Here is a 1,922-nt window from a genome sequence, read left to right on the forward strand (position 1 = left end):
AAATAAAGTGGTATTATAGTCCAAGATTAATGATAGTGTGACGATGCTATAAATGACGTTGAAAATTACGAAAAAATATTAAAAATTCCATTTTTTCCGAATAATATACGTTGCATTACTCATATTTATCTACAGTCTTATACAGTACTGTTTTCCTTTATGAGGTATTAACAAAATTTTAACAAAAAGGAAAGTAATTGTTTCGAAAGTAATTGTTTCGTGGCTGAGATGAGTTTCGGTAAAAATTATGACATTAAAAAAAAAAGAAAAAGAAAATACAACAGTATTATAAAAACCATAGAAAATAAACAGCAAAATCCAGAAACTATAGGAGAAAGTGTCAATCTTCGCTATTTCTTATTTTGGAATAGTAGTGTTACTATTACTCTGGACTTTTGAACCACTGTTACAATTTTGTACACAGCACAAACCAAAATTGTCATTTGATTTCCGAAAACTCAATTTACCAATAAGTGCTCGCCAGCTGGCAGCATGGTCAATTGATGCTCCTTAGCCGCCGCTGAATCTTTTCTCCTCTTAGCCGCAGCCGCCGAGTCTACCGAATGACTTCGCTTAGCCGTAACTCTGACTGGCGGAGGCTCGTCGGAGCCAATCCTGTGGGGAAAATTAAGCAGAGCCTTCGAGCCACGGATATCAAAAGCGGCTCGATCATAAGCCAGAGCAGCTTCCTCAGCCGTCTCGTAAGTTCCAAGCCAAACCCTAGCTCCATTCTTAGCTGGGTCCCTTATCTCAGCCGCGAACTTACCCCATGGCCTCTGCCTCACTCCTCTATAGTGCCTCCCTCCTCTACACATCTTCTGATTATTGATATTATTATTATTTTTGTAATTATCACTTACTGACTCGGCTTTTACGCTAGACGTTGCCGTTGAATCTAACGGAGACCAGCCTGAGTTGACGGCGTCATGGAGGTAGTTGAAGATGATCATGTCCTCGGAGTCGTTAACTCTTAACGGCAAGTCTCCCCAGTTCTCTGTTAAACAAGAACTGATCACGAGACCATCATTTTTATTGGAGCTTGAGCTTCCATGATATTGATGATGGTGAAGATGAGAAATCATTTTTGCTTTTTGAGAAATAAATATAGGATTTTCAGATAAGAGGGGTTATGGGGGTTTATATAGAATGAGAAGATGGGAAGATGACAAGATGAGATGAAGAAAATTCATGAAGTGGTGGCAGTGGCTTTATTATTAATGGAGTTTCAATGAAAATTCAATATACGGGGACAATTGGACACGTGGTGGATAGATGATATCATGGGATGATGTCATCTTTGTTAATATAAAATTGAAAGTGATGAGAAATAATATTAAAGGAACAGAATACCAAAGTATAAAACTGATATCGTGGGCTATTAAGTTACATAATTATGAAACATGTCAACTCCACAGCTGTTATCAGTAACACAAAAGTATAAACAACAAAAATTATATGATATTAACTGTTGAGTTGACGTATGTTATATAATTATGTAATGTAACAACTGTCCTAAAATTGATTGACTCAAGTGAAAAATCAATTAAAGAAACATGAATTTTATCTTAGTTCTGACAACACACTATGTGTTTTTAGCATTTTCTAAAAGAATATATAGGGGTGGAGGGTCATGAGGTGATTTAGTAGCAGCCTATCAACTTATCCAGCGAATTAAGAGTAATGATATCATAACAAAAGAAACCGACAAATTTAATGTTGACAAGTTATGAAGCAGTACAATTTAATAACACTAAAAACTGACTCTATTAAATCTTATGACTTAAAAATGTGTCCACATGTTGAGTCTTGTCTCTTGGAAAGTTTGCTTCATTTTGTCTCACTAACAAGTTAGATTAGTTCTTAGGTGGTTTTGCTTTGCCTCTCTTTTTTCATTGCCCTTGCTTCTTCGATCTTCTATGGCT

The 1,922-nt window shown here is 36.1% G+C and overlaps 1 protein-coding gene across 1 annotated transcript; it reads right to left on the bottom strand.

The window, feature by feature from the left end:
- Positions 1–317: 317 nt before the first annotated feature.
- On the bottom strand, positions 318–1,092 carry LOC18031384 (ethylene-responsive transcription factor 2). The gene has a single exon (XM_006421460.2). It carries the CDS (start codon positions 1,080–1,082, stop codon positions 459–461), a length of 624 nt encoding a protein of 207 aa, XP_006421523.1. The 5' UTR covers positions 1,083–1,092; the 3' UTR covers positions 318–458.
- Between the last annotated feature and the right edge of the window lie 830 nt (positions 1,093–1,922).

This window comes from Citrus clementina, unplaced genomic scaffold (genome assembly GCF_000493195.1).
Source record: "Citrus clementina cultivar Clemenules unplaced genomic scaffold, Citrus_clementina_v1.0 scaffold_9, whole genome shotgun sequence".
NCBI classification, from domain to species: Eukaryota; Viridiplantae; Streptophyta; class Magnoliopsida; order Sapindales; family Rutaceae; genus Citrus; species Citrus x clementina.

Excerpts from the sequence above, each read along its gene's own strand:
- LOC18031384 (XM_006421460.2), bottom strand. The coding sequence starts at position 1,082 with ATGATTTCTCATCTTCACCATCATCAATATCATGGAAGCTCAAGCTCC.